The 17,563-nt window shown below is 32.2% G+C and overlaps 1 protein-coding gene across 4 annotated transcripts; it reads right to left on the bottom strand.

Moving 5' to 3' along the window:
• Positions 1-62: 62 nt before the first annotated feature.
• On the bottom strand, positions 63-17,251 carry whd (carnitine O-palmitoyltransferase whd). 4 transcript variants are annotated; one of them, XM_076519989.1, is made up of 16 exons: positions 17,038-17,251; positions 8,200-8,360; positions 7,986-8,122; positions 7,329-7,605; positions 6,861-7,184; positions 6,599-6,798; positions 6,255-6,459; positions 6,069-6,176; positions 5,969-5,994; positions 3,632-3,697; positions 3,114-3,176; positions 2,297-2,411; positions 1,879-2,148; positions 1,650-1,799; positions 1,371-1,580; positions 63-1,287 (listed from the first exon to the last, which is right to left on the bottom strand). In XM_076519989.1, exons 2-16 carry the CDS (start codon positions 8,338-8,340, stop codon positions 1,180-1,182), a joined length of 2,400 nt encoding a protein of 799 aa, XP_076376104.1. In that variant the 5' UTR covers positions 8,341-8,360; positions 17,038-17,251; the 3' UTR covers positions 63-1,179. The 4 variants fall into 4 exon arrangements, with proteins under 4 accessions (XP_076376104.1, XP_076376105.1, XP_076376106.1 ...); XM_076519990.1 differs by lacking the exon at positions 17,038-17,251 and adding an exon at positions 8,905-9,479; XM_076519991.1 differs by lacking the exon at positions 3,114-3,176 and having other exon boundaries at positions 17,038-17,250.
• Between the last annotated feature and the right edge of the window lie 312 nt (positions 17,252-17,563).

Genomic DNA, 17,563 nt, shown 5'->3' on the forward strand with positions numbered 1-17,563 from the left:
GTATAAATATGTTATACACGTAAAGTTGTAAAATACCATTAATAAAAGTGTAAAAGCACCAATACCTGGAAATATAATTTTAATAAAATCTTAATATAAAGGAGTAATACATTACACGTATAAAACTATCTATAACATTAAAAGTTTGCATTGATAGGTTGCAGAAATTGATTTATGGCATATTAGTTAACACAACTTTATACTAATTACTAACATGATCACGTTGCATCATAAAGTGCCGCCTTGTTAATACATAAAATTTGCAAATTCATTAGTTACTTATTAAAAATTGTTTGTGAATTAAGAATAAAACTAAATAAAAGAAAGACAAAATCTTTCATTATTAGTTGAGTTTTTTAAGATTCATTTGATATTTTTGTAACATAACATGATGCATTTGTATACATATTTCATTATCAAAATAATACATACAGTTGCCAATCATTCTGATAGTATACCATATGATATGTAAAATGAAATTATTTGTAATCGATTGATTCATTTTAATAATGATTCAAAATATTGAATATTTCGCCTAAGTATTGATTATTAAATGATGTAATATTCTAATGAATAAAAATATAAATGATAAGTGTATATCTAATACTATACTCATTGAGTCATTTTTTGTTCAATAAAACAAGATTAAAAATTCCTTCGAATATTTTACCTACTTTTCTTTTTACATTTGTTTGCTACATTAATCTCGAAACTAATAACTGAGTAAAATATTGAAGTGCTAGAGTATGCAAACAATAAATTCATTTAGATGATATATATATCTGTATATGTCAATCTTTTTCTTAGTTGAATATTTCTGACAACTATAATATAATTGACGACGATTTCCATTAGAAAATCGATAGAATTTAATTTGTGCATGTGTTCATATAGTATATAGTATCAAAAGATATGAGATATACATTTTACTTTATAAAGTTATATAAATGTTGTAAGTAAGTTCATGTCGAAAAATCGCTCAATTTTTCCAATGAAAATTATTTGTTCATTGTTTAATTTGTACTTTTTAAGTGTCCATTAAGGACTTACGTAGGCAAATGTTCAAAAGTTGTGCATTTTCCAGTTATATAAATAGAATAAACTTTCGTTTATTTTAAGAAAAAGTTTTCAACGTCCTTAGTTCCTGTTAATGTTCACTCGTGCTTTCTTGTTTATTAATTACACAGATCCATTCTTTTTGGCTTGTTGCAACCTCTGTCTTTCAATGAATAAGTTCTTCATATCAGCTAGTGCGTTTTCTATTTGTTTTGCAAATCGAGCAGCATTCTAAAAGTAAGTACAATTATATTAAAAATTTCGTTAATAACATATATTATGCAATCAGGTTCGAATCAGATACATATACTTACGGTTTGTGAGGAACTGAGTTTACACGAGATGTGGAAAAATATGAGGTTCTCTCCAGCAATGATGTATGACACACCATATCCATCATCAGCTACGGGACCGAAACCACCACCAGCAGAGATACAATTTGGATGCTTTTTTAAATTTATTAAAGATGTTTGACCATGCGGTGTCTGCGAAGTGGATAACTTCCACGGCTCGCTTAACACTTCCTGGAAAGAAAACTTGTTACAAATGTTTTTCATTTAGTAGAGTACACGTTTACTATTAAATAATATTACCTTCAAGAAAGGCGAATCTACTTCTAAATATTTGGATACAACGTATAAACAAAATAGATGTCTATCTATTCCTTTACCGCTCATAGCATCTTGATAACCTTTTTGATGTTGCTTTGCTGCAGCCAACAACAATTTGTACTTATGCTCTACCTGCAATAAAAAATTATTTATAAATTAATACAAATTGTATGAAAGATAAATAAAAATAAATAAAGCTTCCATCACTTACAGTTGCATCACTATCGTGCATTGCTTTCACCCATTCAGTAGATTCAATTGTACATGGTCTCACTGTTTCAGTTCTTCCTTCGCGGAACAATCTAGTCATGGATGCCTCGTAAGTTAAATTAAATTTATTAGAATCACGGAAGTACGCCAATTGAAGTGCCATTTGTATATATGCGTCAGGTGACATTGAATTGACTTTCATGAATCCTTTGCCATATGCATCATGCACATAAATGCGTAGCTCAACATCATTTAATAACTTTTCAGCCACCTGATGAATAAAAATTTGTTGTAAAATTGAAGTCACCTGTTACATTTGCTTACACGTTTGTTATCTGATGTGAATTACAAGTAGTTTGTATCTTTAATTTATAATCTTATCTTAATTGCAAGTATATTTTTAATATATTGATCATTACTTCAAGTGATTCTCCAATAGCATCTATGCACTTTGAAGTTAAATCCCATTGAAGTCGTATCGGAGACGGAGGTGAAAATTCGGGTTCACCTTTGTTATATCCATCTTCTCCATATCTGTAATTGAAGTCAAGAAAAAAGGTCGATTAAGATGGTCAAAATTGCCCTTAGAGGTTTTTTAATAAGCATTATGCCGATCGATAACTGACCAAGAAAAACCCATCTGTGCAAAATTACAGTCCTGTAACTTATCTGTGAGGGTAGAGATATAATGCTCATTAAAAAACCTCTAAGGGCAATTTTGACCATCTTAGTCGGCTAGGCCCCTTGTTATATAAGTGTCACAATACGTATACAATAAATTTATATATGTACACATATACAATATGTATATTTATGATTAACAGAGTATCAACAAATTTTACTCAACTATGAATTCCGGTTTAATATAAAAATAATATAATTATAATTTATACATTTATAATAACATGTATTACACATTTTTATTCATTAAGAAAGGCTATTATCTAATTCTTTTTTAAAGATTGCGATTTTAAAAAGCATTAGTAATATTAAATAATTCATCATTAAGAATCCGACATACACTGGAATTCTATTTAAGTGTTATAATTAAAGTGAATATAAGTAAATGTGTACATATATACTATCATTACTTGTTATTATATTCATGATATGGCATATTACATACTAAATTAGAGAAGCAAAATGAGTTATAATGTAGAGGTTAGTTTAAAATAAGTCACATTGAATGAAAACGTTGTTATAGTAAAACATAAGAAATATAAGAAAAAAAATTACCCCATTTTCACCTCATTACCGATAACATATTCCCATAGAGATCCCATTATAGGAGCATCAGCCCTAACAAGCATATTATAAATAAAATTATTTAACCTTTTACATAGAAAAGAAATCGTTTACAATAAATGTGTAAGTAATTAATAAGATATAGGAATAAAACAAAGAGATGGTAGACACCAGTTTAAATCTTCAAAGACATAAGGCGTTTGACAGAATTACTTTCGAAAGTATTTGTATGCAGAAGATATTATGTAGGTATATTTGATATTATAATAAACAGAACTTACAAAAAGTAATTTTCTGCCTAGCATAAGTATATCATACATAGTGAAGGAATTCGTATTTTTAGTCATGTATATGAATAAAAATGAAATAAATTCTTTGAAGATCGTGGTTTTCGTTGAATTTGTAGTTAATATGTTGCAGTGGGCCTTCTTAGAGAGAGCAGAGAAGGCAAGAGAAGCAGAAGAAACAGTGAACAGTTGTGTTCAGAAGCTGTGAACTTGGATTCTTACTGTTTAGTGTCGGTATCCTTAGACATGACGTACTCCCACAAATGTGACATCACTGCAGCATCTGCCCTACTCATTACTTCTGATTATAATATCGATTTCAATGCAATCTATTGTGATTTTATAGCATCTCATTTATTTTAATTATAGGTGTTACACAATTATTTTAACAGCCGAAAATGAGAGGTAGCTGAGGTCATTTGAAGTAACTTTTTCCTTTGCGAAAATGCAATCTGCGGCTTTGTTTACGAGTTATTAACGGAAAACACTGACCAATGAGAGGTGATGGCGCGAAGTTCGAGACCCCGCAGCACGAGGCTTTGGCAGATGGTCGGGACGGACTCGAGCTGCGTTCGAAGTATTGAACAAATCACGAAGCGTAACAGTGATATTTTTAAGAAAAACACTGTTCACCTTTACTTTACAACGTCTGAAGAATATTTACTAATTTTTCGGACCCGAAATAGTAAGTAATTTAACCGTAACGGCCGTTTTAATTTTCTAGTGTGCATGACACCTTGTGTGTAACATATGAAATTGTTAAGCAAGGTGTATAGTGAAGATTAACAAAGTACGTAAATGATATTTTAATTTAAATAATTCCGCGTCCGAACACAGTTCAACGAATGATTCGCAAAGCTAATTTAATAAATAATAATCGTGTTAAAGGACGTAAGGGATATGTTTGTTAGAGGAGTATGAAGATTATTATCAATAACCTTGACATAACCTTGACAAGGTTATGTCAAGGCTATGTCGAGGTTATGTGTTATGATGCTATATGCTATGAATTCCATTATATGGACTGCATTATCACTAAACACTGATCACTTATCAATAATATTTATGGACGAACTTTCCTGGGTTAATATGTATGGTTCTGAAAAGAGCCGATTTTTGTATGCGACGCGTTCGAAGTTCTCACTGTTAACGACACGTATGTACCGCGTTGTCGAGACGAACTGCAGAAGACTGGCACGATGGCCGACAGTGTTTCGTTTTCCTACGAGCGAATTTCAACTGTTTCCCATCGAACGCGAACATTGTCAGCCATCGTGCTAGTCTTCCACAGTTCATCCCGTCAACGCGGTGTGTGTTCTTACCGATATGAACTTCGAACGCGTCGCATAAAACAATCGGCTCTTTTCAGGACCGCACATATTAACCCAGGAAAGTTGGTCCATAAATATTATTGATAAGTGATCAGTGTTTAGTGATAATACAGTGAAAGTAAACGTTGAAATTGCCTGCCCGGAAATATCCTTCTGTTCGTTGCCGTCGGATACAGATCAGCTGTGCAGTTCATCATACATTGTACGAGGTCAATGCACTATCCTGCACACATTTCCGTGCATGAAGTGGATTTACAACTAAATGGGTGAGTTTCTTATTGATAATATTCTTCATATTTCTCTAACAAACATATCCCTTACGTCCTTTAACACGATTATTATTTATTAAATTAGCTTTGCAAATCATTCGTTGAACTGTGTTCGGACGCGGAATTATTTAAATTAAAATATCATTTACGTACTTTGTTAATCTTCACTGTACACCTTGCTTAAAAATTTCATATGTTGACCTTGACATAACCTTGAAATAACCTTGACATAACCTCTTCACTGTACACCTTGCTTAAAAATTTCATATGTTACACACAAGGTGTCATGCACGCTAGAATAAATTACTTAAATTACTTACTATTTCGGGTCCGAAAAATTAGTAAATATTCTTCAGACGTTCTAAAGTAAAGGTGAACAGTGTTTTTCTTAAAAATATCACTGTTACGTAGTAAAAAAGATCCGGGAAGTTCTCGCTTCGTGATTTGTTCAATACTTCGAACGCGGCTCGAGTTCGTCCCGACCATCTGTCGAAGACTCGTGCTGCGGGCTCTCGAACTTCGCGCCGTCACCTCTCATTGGTCAGTTTTTCCGTTAATAACTCATAAACAAAGCCGCAAATTGCATTTTCGCAAAGGAAAAAGTTACTTCAAATGATCTCTGCTACCCCTCATTTTCGGCTGTTAAAATAATTGTGGAACACCCTATATATTGTAGCACAGTAAGCATTCGCAATAATAATTATATATATATATATATATATATATATATATATATATATATATATATATAATATTATAATAATGTATCATATATATAATTATTATTGTGAATGCTTATTGTGCTACAATAATATAGTAAAAGAGTCCAAAAGCTTATAAAGAAAGTATATATTTCTGCGATATAACTGTTTTTCAACCATCTTCTTGTCTTATAAGTCACTTTTTATATTGCTTAGCAGTACTTTATAAACATATATTTTTAATGCAAAAGAACTCACCACGAATGTTCAGCATTAAAACCAATCTATAAGACATAACTCTGTATTAGAAAATTCTATTTTGCATTGCAATAAATTAATTCAAAATAATATTACTTACTCTACCATTGCTGCCAATACACAAAGTAAAAGATTTGTCGAACCATCTATCATATCCTTTGCCATGTAATAGAATGCGACCGTATTGATCTAATTTATCTGGGTCTGACTGAATACAGAATTAATTCATAATACATAAAAATAATCTTAAAAATTAATTTCTTATACATTTTATGGAGTCACTTACTGGACTATATATGTATGGTATATCATCTAATACAACCATAAATGCTGCCTTTTCAATGAGATCTAAGGATATTTTGTTTGTTCCTTTTGCAAAATATTCTTCTCTAGCTATCGCCCATGCGGTCCTTTCTCCTGCTGTTAATGCAGCCAACTTTTCTTCTCCTACCAATGGTACAGATGTATCAGCTAAGATATACTTCATTTGACTGTAATATATATAATTTGATTTATTTTTTTGCAACACAAAGAATATAGATAAAATAAATGTGCAGATAGTTGCTGACATAAAAGGTATACGAGTTTCAGTGACACTTCTAATCCTTAAGATTCATTTGCTTGACTTACATTTGGATTTCACATGGTAGGAGAATACGGTTTTTATGATATATAGGAACTTTGAAGTATCTGCCCTTATGATATACCACAATGTGTTTAGAATCTTGGTAATGAACAAGTTTATCTGTTTCACGTCCTGGTATTCGTGTGGTATTAAATAATCTTTCATATTGCCATGAGCACAATGGCACCAAGCCTTGGATTAGTATCTAAAAGTCGAAATAAAATTATACAATGCACTAGTACATATTAAGAGGATTGATCTACAAACCGGTTCTAGTTCTTGACGTTCAATGAGACGTCTGTACTGCAAACACGAATAAATAACGTTTGCAGCACGAGCAGCTTGCACATTAGTAGGATGCATGAGAATAGCATCAATGCCATAAAAGTTTGAATTCACCATAATAGGAGATCGTCCACGTAGATATACATACTCTTCCCACCAATCAGAAACATAATTGGTGGCCCACCAAGATTTTAAAACTAGGTAACGCTGGAGTTTTACGCCAATGCCTTTTTCAAATTCGTTCGCCAGTGTTTCCATTCGAGCGTAATTTTCATCATCCAATAAAGGTCGCACGCTTCGAAGATACTGTTTAAATGTTCTTTATTAATTTTTAGTTCCATACGAATATAAGGGATAGTGATTCATAATTAGCAATAAATGTGAGTGTTTACCGATTATTATCATTTTGCCAATGTCAGTATAAAGTCATAAATAAATTTATGGTCTTACCCGTTGCATAGTGTCAGCTACCGATGGCAATGGAAGTCGCGGTAAAGATCCTTGAAAACTGTACAACATTGGTTTATGCCATATACTGAACAACTTAACTAACGTGGTCCATGTTTTGGTAGCTTTCGAAAGTTTAGTTCCTTTTTCTCTTGATTCGTACATCCATCCTTTGTACATAAGTAATAATTTCAAGGTATATCGCATTGCATATATAACTACTAGCCATAAAAGGAGCCCAACAGCTAATGATCCAGCTAAATGCGCCAGTATTGACGACCTATCGAAATATAAGTAAATACACGGTAATTAGAACAATACGATTATACTTATACTTACACGAAAAATACAGGTGTAATATTATCTGCCTTCAATAATTAAGTTACTTTTTATGGTAGAAAAAAATGTTAAAGAGAAACATTATTTTTTAATGAACTTCAAGGTCACGTTAAGGACATGACATTTATATTCCGTGATGGTAGTTAAAATTCCCGTTAAAAATAAACATCAATAGCATTAAAGTTTCAATAAATATGACCTTCAGAAATATTTGTCTCTTATAACAATATTTTGCTTTACTACTGTTTCTTATATCAATGACAAATCAGATGTTCAAATAACGTTTTTCGCCTAGTACAAAGATCATTCCATTGAACTTACCCTGATAGATATGGTACACTTTTCCCGACAAGATCATAAGCTATCCTATAACCCAGGAAATGTATCACAGTTACCAAAATTGTAGTAATCCATAAGCTGCGCAAAGAGGCAGGATATACGCCGCTTCTCAGGTTGTTCTAACATAAATACCATTATATTATCAACACTGTCTTTAGAAATTATAGACAATTAGGTAAGCATTTTCTGTACTTACGAGGAACCTGAACAATCGCTTCTTCCAAGAACGGACACCCGACTGCCATACCAAATGTAAAACTTCTCTATCAAAATTAACATCCCATCCTTCGTGAGTAATGGAAAAACTAAATGCTACAGCTGCGTGAGCTTCCGCCATTTTGTAGTTTAGTTACAACTCTGAAATTAATAAAATAAATTAATTGTCGAACATTTGAGTTCACAAACGATTTTACAAAATCTGATTGAAATATATTAATTAACACGAATGTACACCATGTTTGGTGTTTGGGCACCAAAATAATGAGCTCCTCGATTGTCTACGTAATTTCAGTCAAACTTTTAATTGTAGATCATAGAAATATTTAACAAATATTAAAATTCAGATATTTACAGGATACATGACAGTTTTAGGCCTCATATCTATTTTTTTTTTTCATTTCTGAAGTATTTTCCGAGTAACTTATCTAATACATAATTATAAATCTCTTCGTAATTTCTTACAATCTGATTATATTTCTTACGCGCTCGATAATCTTGTTATACAAATAAAGTAATATTGAAACGACACATTTGCATATGATATAACTAGACTGTGGAAATTTTCAAAAGGACGAGTCACAGTGCCTCAGACACATCACACGAAGAATTAATTATTTCCGTAAAATGAAAATCGATATGTTTCGGTTCTGTTACCCTTTTTACTGTTTCAAACTTTACCTACCAATTTTCATAATGAATCCATAAAATCCGCAATTTATGTATCACAAATGAAAATCTTTGTGTACAATAAACACCATACGGAATTCACACTAGAATTACCGGCTACTAAAAGCAAGCATTTGTCTTTTAAAAATGACAACATAGCATATTGCAATAATTTCAGCAATTATACAGTAAAAGAAACTGAAACTGGCTGTTTTCACCCGTGCAGCGGTTGTAATGATAAATTTCACAATTCTTTGTTTCACTGTGATCTTCACTGTCGCGTAATCAACAAAATTAGAAACAGTGTTCACAAATGGAGAACGAGCGCATAGAGAAGCTTTACAACCAGCAAGTATAAGGATACATAGGTGTCGTGCAAACTACTGGACCTATGCTTTCGGGTGACGATGATCGCGATGCACTTATCCTGGCTCAAGTAATCGCTTCTTTGTTCACGCGAATTCTACTCATGCTGTATCGTGCGTGCATGAGCAAGTACACGTAATATAAGCACAGTGAAAATATAATAGGACACGTGAAGGGGGACAAAACCGTGTAAGGGGCCTTCTCACTCGCGGGACAAGACTGAATTACCGCTTGTACGCTTCTCTTATATAACCTTGGACTTTGAACGGTGTTCGTCTGGCTGGATGAGCAGTAATAATTTTCGCAAACAATTACTCGATCTTTCTACACATTCGAACGGCAAGCGCGCGCGCGCACACACTGCTCATATCGTAACTGTGTCTATTGCGGATCCAGCGTTCGCGTGATCGATAGATGAAACTCTCACACGGCCTGACATTATATGCTCATATTAAAATAGAACTAAAATTTACGTTGTTAACTTATGAATTAACTGGCCTTCGAATAATGAACGATGCATATTGACGATACTGCGACGTCTAGCCGTAAACACTCGCGATAAACACTACTATCTACCATATTTTATACGAACATTTTCAGATGAAAATTCAATCAACCAAATTTTTCAATAATTATATAGATTTATCCTTTCTTTATCGATCTGTACACTTTGCGTATACTATCGGCCAATTAGTCCTGAATATAAAACGATGGAGAAATTAGTAATGATATAGCTATACTTATAAAAGATGACAGATGAATAATGTGTGTGTGCGTTACTTCGCAGTACTCTGATAAGATTTCGTTACGGGTTTCCTGTGAGTCTAACAAATAATATAACAAATTGCATGTTTATACATGCTGCGAAAACACACTCCGTTTACAAACCATTGATGCATAGAAGCAATATGTCAGTGGAAAAGATAGCAGTATCTAATTACACTTAGCCTTAGATGAACTAGTCACAGTTTTCATACGTATGTATTATATAATATATAATATTATATAATATTGCACCTATTGTCTAAACGACGCCGGAACTTTTGAATGGCCCTGTACCATAATATTCATAATTTGCCACGAATAAACGCGGAAACAAACCTTAAAAACTCGACGAGCTTTTTTTTAGCGTCCGATAAAATTTCCCTTTCGTTCTGTACGCACGTTACATTGTCCTAGATTCTGGTATAATCCTCTTATGGAATGATGTATAAACCTCACCTAAACTGGACGCTATGCTAACTTTGCCTGCAGCTCGGTTGCAGACCTAAAACGTGTTCTGGTCTGCAGCACTTTTACTTTAGGGCAGCGGTTCCCAACCCGCTATGATCGCGGTGTCCCTTTCTCTTTAGCAAAAGTTTGAAAAATTGTTCGACAAATTTGCTACACATAGTTTGAACAAACAAATGAGGCTCAAGGAAAGTAACTCTATTGCAGAACTTTAAGCTTTGGGTTTCAACAAACGGTGTTAAGCAGTCCCTTTGATTTTGATGTTTAAATACAACATGAAGTTTGGAAAAGCATTATAAAGGAGCTAAAATGACCTTTAATATTAAAACTAATGTGTTACGTTCTTATATTTTTTAGAGTTTTTTGTGATAATATAAACAAATTTGTTTATATTATCACAAAAAATATAATGTAATCTTAATATAGACAAATTATATATTCAAACATACAGACAGACTATGATTACGAACTGCAACCAGGAAAAGTGAGTAAATGTAGTTCGCAAGCAAAACATTCGAAGCAAACAAGTACACGACGAGAATTTCTGTGGAATTCTATGTATAGTGGATGGAACTGTTATGAAAAACGGAGGGGTATTGAATTTAAAAAATTACATATAGGGTTTATTTTAAATAAATATCGATGGCCTTGAAATCTCGTTCAAATGGTTTTAAAAAATTCTTTCACCCCTCATCGAACGTGCCTTTTGAAATAGCTTGGCCCCGAGCAGTTGCGTACACATAAACCAAGAAATTATAAATATTTAGGTATTCCTTAATATTGTAGGTATCGTATAGCGTAAGCCAAGTAATTGTTCCAGAAAACTTTTAGGTGATTGACATGCTAAAAAGGAGGACGCAGTAAATGGGTAACGAGAAATTGATATTTTCAATGTATCACGACTGTTTAAATAGCGTTCACGTATCCATGCACGCGCGCTGCAATTGTGGCTTCTTAAGTAAGGTCAACTAGCCTACTTCCCTCTGCTCCTCTATAGTATTTCATTTTTGTCGTTTTAAATAACGCAGTATGCATTCGTCGCGAAATATGACCAATGTCCTTGTTTGATTCGAAGCCACAGGTTTTGCTGTCAATGCAAATACGTTTTTATCCGATGCACTTTATTTAATGAATTCGACGAATGTACTTCGTCCGTTTCTTAGTGGAAGACTATAAATTCTGCTTTGGCCGCTAAAATTATGCTGAGTCAAATAAGGAAACTTCTTTGTTAGACGCAATTACTGCTATGTTCATGATTATTGAGTTTCTGAACTATGATGTAGTTAATTATCGCAACAATTATAGCATTTATTTCTTGCCCTTTATCTTTCCTCTTTTTATCGTACCTAATTTCTTATGTACTAATTGCTGCGAAAGTATTACTAGTGATTATTTGAATATGGTAGAAGTAAGTAATTCGTTGCACACTAAAGTTACATAGCGAATAATAATAACTAGATCATTGTACGAAAAGCGACATAAATATTAGAAGTAAAATTTCGATATTAGAACTATGGCAACGTAATTACGACAATATAAATTTCCAAAAAATAATTCAAGTTTGATAGTTTCTGTTTGTTACATGTATAAGAAATAGCTCTAATTAACTTTTCCTATACGTAGACTGTATATCGCAATGTTCCTTATTATGAAACGGAAAACTACTACGACGATTTCGGCATTTTGAACGGCTAATTACATTAGAAATCTGTTAAATCAAATTTACTAGATAACTCTTTTACGAAATATTCTGTGAAATAATTATTTTTAATATAATTCCTGAGACATTAACATGTATGTACATCATCATTTCTATGCATATTCATTTCGGCATTTTCACTTTCCTTTATACTATTCTACAAAATTAGAAAAGTCTTTAAAAAGTATCACGCTATTTGTATTTGAAAATATTTCTGTTAAGCTATTAAGGAACATAATTGCACTGTTATTAAAACTTATAAGATACATATCGCAAACTATAGCGTCATTCATTGTTATTTAGAGCAAGTCAGTTTAGTAATATTGTCATACGAATTTGTACCTTTGCCAATACAGTATATATGATAGCGTTTATTTTGTTTCTGTAGTTTGTACCACTCAGACATTTCGAACGGCATACAAATGTACGTGTCCACAAGGAGACATTGCCACAGCTACGTCGTATCAGATGTTTTGGAAAACATTTTGAAAGAAGAAATTAATTTCGTAAATAAATTCATCTTGTTCTAATACAATGCTATTTTCCTTGTTGGAAAATCACCTATCAGAGTACAAGACTGCGTCACATTGAAGATAATAGATATAAGATATGATATAAGAGAATGATATTTCAGCAAGGAAATAATGCAATGATCTAGTAGAAACTGTATGGCTTAAGTGTAGCATGGCTATTATCAAGTGAGAAACTCTAATATCGGGCATAAATATGCGGTCATTTGAATTCTAGTTTCGATAAAGTCAAGTTCGAGTATTTGTTGAATAAAATATCACATTGAACTTCATCCCGATCAACAACGTCGATTCATGAATAGTAATTCAGAACAAAGGTTTCAGAAATTTATAATATTCTATTAATATTTATTAATATTTATAAATTTATAACTTTACATCTATTAATATTTCATAGTATGGAATTCATGAACTGATGTATCAACTACGGATAGTCGTTCAAATTCTCTTTGTCAAAGTCTGATCAACAGAAATTACGCAACAAAAACATGTTAGATTATCCATTGAAAGGTTCATTCTATAGAATATAGAACGAAGTTTTATAACTCTCGCTGAAATGTTTATTTTTACGAGTTGTTTTGAATTCTATGTACACTTTTTATAAGTACATGAATCGACGGCGCAATGGTTCCTGTATCTCGACACAGTAGAAATTGCGACAGTGAATTATTTATACCACCAAATATATAAAATAAATTTTGAAAATTATTTATTATTTTATTAATATTTATTATACCAGCCAACGTATCACATGTTGAAGCCTAATTATTTCTGTTTTTCTTCAACTACATACATGCATATTCACTGTAAATATATCTCATATTGGAAATTTGTAATAATCATCTCAAACGCTAGAGAAAATCAGAAATTATACCACCGTATTCTTCAATTTTCCATGGAACAGTTGTAACAATATTCAGAGAATTAACAATTTGATCACCATACAAATTGATTGCAAAAAATGTTAACAAGACAACTGAATTTTGTCTGTCGACGCTTACGCAAGCTTGAAGTGAGTATGGTCATTGAACTCGATCTACATGTGCACCGCAATTATGCGTATTGAAACTCTATTTAAAATCAACTCATTGTCAGTAAAATCAAATATTTCTTGCCAACATTGCAACGCATAGGATTGCATTAATTATCGAATTCTTAAAACTGAAATCTATTTTTATTCAATTAATTTTACTAAATATAATTTTATGTTCAATAAAATTTTCATAATTTCTACAGATTATTTTTTGGATTTCGTGAAAGAAAAATAGTTATTACACACATATATATACATAGTTATACACATTTTAAGTAGAAATTAAATTGGATAGTAGATGATCTCTTTAGATGATCGTTTTGGCGATATGTTTAACGTAAAAACGTCGTGACCACTATGTATTGCGTCGCAAAATCAAAATGACACTGTAACATATCCCTTCCGGTATGCAACTGTATTTCAGTGATCCTGATATTGCATAGTCAATCTTACTAACCTACGGTCGCTGAATTAATTCGAACGTGTATTGAAATTTGTATGTGTTACACAAACAATGACTTTGCCTCTTCCGAATGGAGAACGTTAACATTATACATAATACACAAAATGAATGTTCACAAACATGTTTTGTCTTGTTCTTTTAACTTTCATGGGTGATTCATCTAGAAATCTTGAATGTTATTTTACGTACGATTGACGCGCGGCACATGTTTTGAAGGATACAGTGATAGCAATTTTTGACTTGTTTATAGGAAGTGTAGGAAATTAATTTTAATTTTATCACGACCATTACTGGTTACTACTACTTAAACCATTCCACATCTTGCAGCGATAACAAGCGCGTAAGATTTATTTTGAATGGGAAGCGAACGTTATCTCCTACATATGAATTATACGCGATAAGGTATCAAGTTTTTGGATTCACGACGATAAATCGTCACGCAACAGACACACCTCCGATTCAGTTTTCGTTTCGTTATCGGTTCAATGACCTAGTTACTAAAGCAACGACATAATAATGATAATGGAGACAATCTAACAATATGTTATTTATTGATGTTTTGTTACTGATAAAACAACAGGAGCATCACATTAGCGAAGTATCCGCTAATAAGCATTAATTATTTATCCTGATGCTTGATTATAAGTTGTACAACGTTATTGTATATCTGTACCTTATACATGCACCTTGAACCCATCCCCGAATATAAAAATATTCATTGTCTTCTTTATACTTGATCACTGACCTCCAACTGCGGTAGCGGTACATAGGTAGATTATACTTTAAGGAAGTAAAGACAATGGCTTGCAAATGTAGAGGATCAGGCATATATATACATTATACAGATGTGAAAAAATGTGCTTGAAACGTATTGATTCACGTTTGTATGTTTGTAAAAGATATAATGTACTTCATGCATATTTCGTAAAATATAATGATGTATAACTGTGTTATTAATCTTCTAATTAAACAATTCCATTCCATTGTATCATTCTAATTTGTCTTACAACTTCAAAACCTTAACATCATCCTTCTTGTTTTTTAATATGAAACAGTTATGATGGCAATGAAATGAGTGGAATATTTTTTATTCCTGAGCACGCGAGTCTGAACAAACTATAAATTGAATAATACCATAGGTGAGGTCACTATTGAAAAATTTCACTCCAAGCTCGATATGAACCTTGTGACTGGAACTCAACAAGTGGAGAGAGATGACGTTGCAAAAAACACGTTGCACTTTTTTTTGCATTCGTGTCCGAGTAATATGAATATACATATATATGTACGTATATTAATGAAGAACAAATGCCCAACTGTACAATCAATCAATTCACACGGTATAATTAAAATAACGTTATGTTCCACTCTCTCTCTCTCTGTAAAACACTCAATTATTTCGCGACAACGTATGAGTATACGTCTGTACACATACGTATACAGCTGTGCTTTTACAAGCAAACTGAATGGTAGAAATCATGAATGAAAGAGAGATAATTAACATACGACACAGCATCATTTATTGCTAGAAAATGTTTTCTAAAAATGAATTAAAAGTTACTAACATTATTCGTAATATTTAATCATTTCTATAGAAAAATAATTCTGAATTACTTATAAATAAAAAAAATGACATTAAAAAATAATTAAAAAAATGAATGTTTACTGAATATATCGTGCATAAGTACGTATCTAAAACTTAAAATAACGTTTCACTAATCATGATCAAAATTTCTGAACGTTAATTTTTCGTTGAGAAACTTTGTAGGAAATCAGCGGAGTATAACAAAAAATAGCGCCTTTCGCTCCTGATGAAGAAATCTGTAAAACAATCTATTAAGTGTTGCAAAATAAAGTACAAAAATTAAGTTAAATTTGAAAATGAAAAGAATCTAATAATATAAAATTAATGAATATATAAATGCGATAAAAATTACTTTTAAGTTCGGGCGTAGCTGCAATAACATCTGAATTGCTCCAATTAGTAATAATTTTATAAAATTATTTACATATTATGTAAATATTAGAAACATAAGACAAAGCAAGATAAAAATTACAGATTGGAAACTCTGTTTCCGAATGAAATGAGAACCGCAGTATATAACTTGACCGTATTAAAGGTTATTTTTATTTATTTTCGTTATAAATATTTACTATATAATTATCTGTTTCTATTAAAAATAGAAAAATGTATATTTCGTTAAAATAGGGTCTATTAAATGGTGTCCTATAAAGTATGTCATTTATGTAAAGTGTAAAAGTACATAAAGATTAAGGATTGAAAGTACTGTTATGAACATCATAGTCTATAGTGTTCCATATGGCACCTAGAAAATATATACCAATGTTCATAGAAAGTTGTTTCTACTTTATTTATTAACAAATGTAAAGTTTCAATTTTATATGATTTCGTAGCGCTATCTTTTCGATACTGAAGTAACGTTATTATTTTTTAGTAAATAATAATCTGGCATTTAATGACCATACACGAATATTTTGAATTTAATCCATTCAATAATGCACAATATGTTTCATATCTTTCAAAATAATAGAACGTATTATAATTATATGTAGTATAATTATATTATTTGTGTAGGAAATTAGGAACACTGCCTTCGTATAAATAAAATGGATGTCAAAGGTTATTAGCCTTAAGGATTGGAACGTGAACGTTGATTGGTTGAGTCGAAGGGTGTGCGTGGTCGAGCCTCCCATCTTGGATTTTTACGTGCAAGTAGGCCAAAATAATTTACTCAGTTACTATTAATAGCATGCTAAAGTTTACATATTCGTTGGAACACGCATAAACAAATTATTAAACATATTACCTGGCTAGAAACAGAATTCCTTCGATGTATGCATATGCAAGGAAATTTGATGGTGGAAGAAATTTCACGGGCTGATGCACGCTTCGAAATCTTTGAATATTCAATCGTAACACACCTCCCGCTACACTGTTACTGCTGCGGCTTCGTGTGTAACACTAATTCACTCTGCTTTGAACTCCCTCTCTTATGTTCAGAATTGCAGTGCACAACCACGTTGTTACCAACTATGAAGCGTTAGACGTCTGCACCGATCTTACGATGATGCATGCACTTGTTACACACACGGATATATGTATATGTATATTCAGGTACATATTCTCTCCACGCATAACGTTTAGTAACTTTTCGAAACTTATCCCCACAATTCGATTGCGCATCTAGTAGTGCGCAGTGGTGATCTGAAATGTGCTGTAGAGTGGTGGAGGAAAGACCTCACAAGTAGGATTGGATGATATCAATGAATTCCAATGGCAATTACCAATGGCAGCGTAGCCAGCACACTCTGGTCCCCTCTTCGCTACCCTGC

The sequence above is a fragment of the Megalopta genalis genome, chromosome 3, assembly GCF_051020955.1.
Source record: "Megalopta genalis isolate 19385.01 chromosome 3, iyMegGena1_principal, whole genome shotgun sequence".
NCBI classification, from domain to species: domain Eukaryota; kingdom Metazoa; phylum Arthropoda; class Insecta; order Hymenoptera; family Halictidae; genus Megalopta; species Megalopta genalis.